The sequence below is a fragment of the Tupaia chinensis genome, unplaced genomic scaffold (genome assembly GCF_000334495.1).
Source record: "Tupaia chinensis unplaced genomic scaffold, TupChi_1.0 Scaffold000597_1, whole genome shotgun sequence".
Taxonomy (NCBI): Eukaryota; Metazoa; Chordata; class Mammalia; order Scandentia; family Tupaiidae; genus Tupaia; species Tupaia belangeri.
This window is the reverse complement of record NW_006160114.1, coordinates 4,534,609-4,536,040: the sequence shown is the minus strand read 5'-3', so window position 1 is coordinate 4,536,040 and position 1,432 is coordinate 4,534,609. Positions and strand designations below refer to the sequence as shown.

Genomic DNA, 1,432 nt, shown 5'->3' with positions numbered 1-1,432 from the left:
TTCCTGCTGTCAAACTGTGTGAAACCTTTCCCACAGAGTGTGAAAATCACTTTTGTTAGGCTCATAGTCTCATAAGTGAAGGGACCTTACCACTGGAGAGAGCACTGTGGAATGTTGCAAATACAGCACCTGTATCACCCAGCTGTCACTTCTAAATTGTTATGCCCATCTTTGTTTAAGATAGCATAAGGAGACCTTCAGACCCCTAGTAATAAAATAAGGTTGGTGGGTGCATTTCCACACCCTGCCTCAGAAAAGGACCACCAGTTACACACCACCTCTCCAGGAGATGCGATTTTGACACCTCGGGGCTTGGAGGAGTGGAAGTTTGTGCCACAAGCAGGACAGATCTTATTGGATTAACTCTGACCTCGTGACATTTCCATAACTGGCAGTGCAATGCTATCTGTGTAGCTTCTGAGAAAACTTGTGTCTTCCATCCTCTCCCCTCATCCTCAGTCTGTAGTTACCACCAGCAAGTATCCCTTGCCCTTACCTTTAGGAATTCCTCAACTCCCAGAGGTAGGAGTTAGTTTCTTCTCCATTCTGGAGAAACCGATTCCTGCCTCCTTCTGAGAAATGGAGTCCATGGGGCACTCGCTCCTGTACACTGTGGGATTTCCCTCCCATTCCTGATTTCAAGCTTCTGAGGGAAGCCTGGAGTGCTAATCCTAAAAGATCTCACAAAAGTGTTCGTTCAAGTGAGGCTTGGCCTGCGCTGGAGACTCTGGCTCCCTTTGCTCCCTGTACCCCCAGTGGCCCTCTCTCTCCCCTGCGTGGCCCTCCGCCTGGCCCCTCGCACTCACCAGGAGGAGGTTGTGCGCCACCAGGTACCCGAGTCGAGGGCCTCCCCTCACGCCAGGGGCCAGGCGCCCGGTGACATAGCCATGCCAGGCCACCACGTAGGGGTTGTCGATGGTGATCCAATACTTGACCTGGCCACAGAAGTGGAGGAAGCAGAGCTCGGCATAATCCCTAAAGTGGTCGGCCAGAGCGCTGTTGGTCCAGCCGCCGTAGGCGTCCTGCAGGCGCTGGGGCAGGTCCCAGTGGTACAGGGTGACCACGGGCTGCACGCCCACCTCCCGCAGCCGCTCCAGCAGGCGCCGGTAGTAGCGCAGACCCTCGCGGTTGGGGGCACTGGTGTTGCCGTTGGGGAGCACCCGCGCCCACGAGATGGAGAAGCGGTAATGAGTGACCCCGAGCTCCCGCAGCCCCTCCGTGTCGCGCAAAACATTATTGTAGCCGTCGCTGGCCACGTCGCCGGTGGCGGGCGGAGGTGGCGACGGAGCGCCCAAAGGCAGGTCGGCGACCGCGGGGTCGCCCGAGAGCGCTGGGGGAGAGTGGGTGAACGTGTCCCAGATGGAAGCGCCCTTGCCGTGCTGCCGCCAGCCGCCCTCCGTCTGGTAGGCGGCGCTGCCCACGGCCCGGCGGA

The 1,432-nt window shown here is 58.0% G+C and overlaps 1 protein-coding gene across 1 annotated transcript in view; it reads right to left on the bottom strand.

The window, feature by feature from the left end:
- Positions 1–1,430, bottom strand: part of KL (klotho) — a gene marked incomplete at its 5' end in the record, with an annotated part of 63,682 nt that extends 62,252 nt beyond the window's left edge. The window contains one exon of the mRNA XM_006158458.1: positions 807–1,430. Coding sequence (XP_006158520.1) covers positions 807–1,430 — 624 coding nt within the window. The remainder of the gene's footprint in view (positions 1–806) is intronic.
- Between the last annotated feature and the right edge of the window lie 2 nt (positions 1,431–1,432).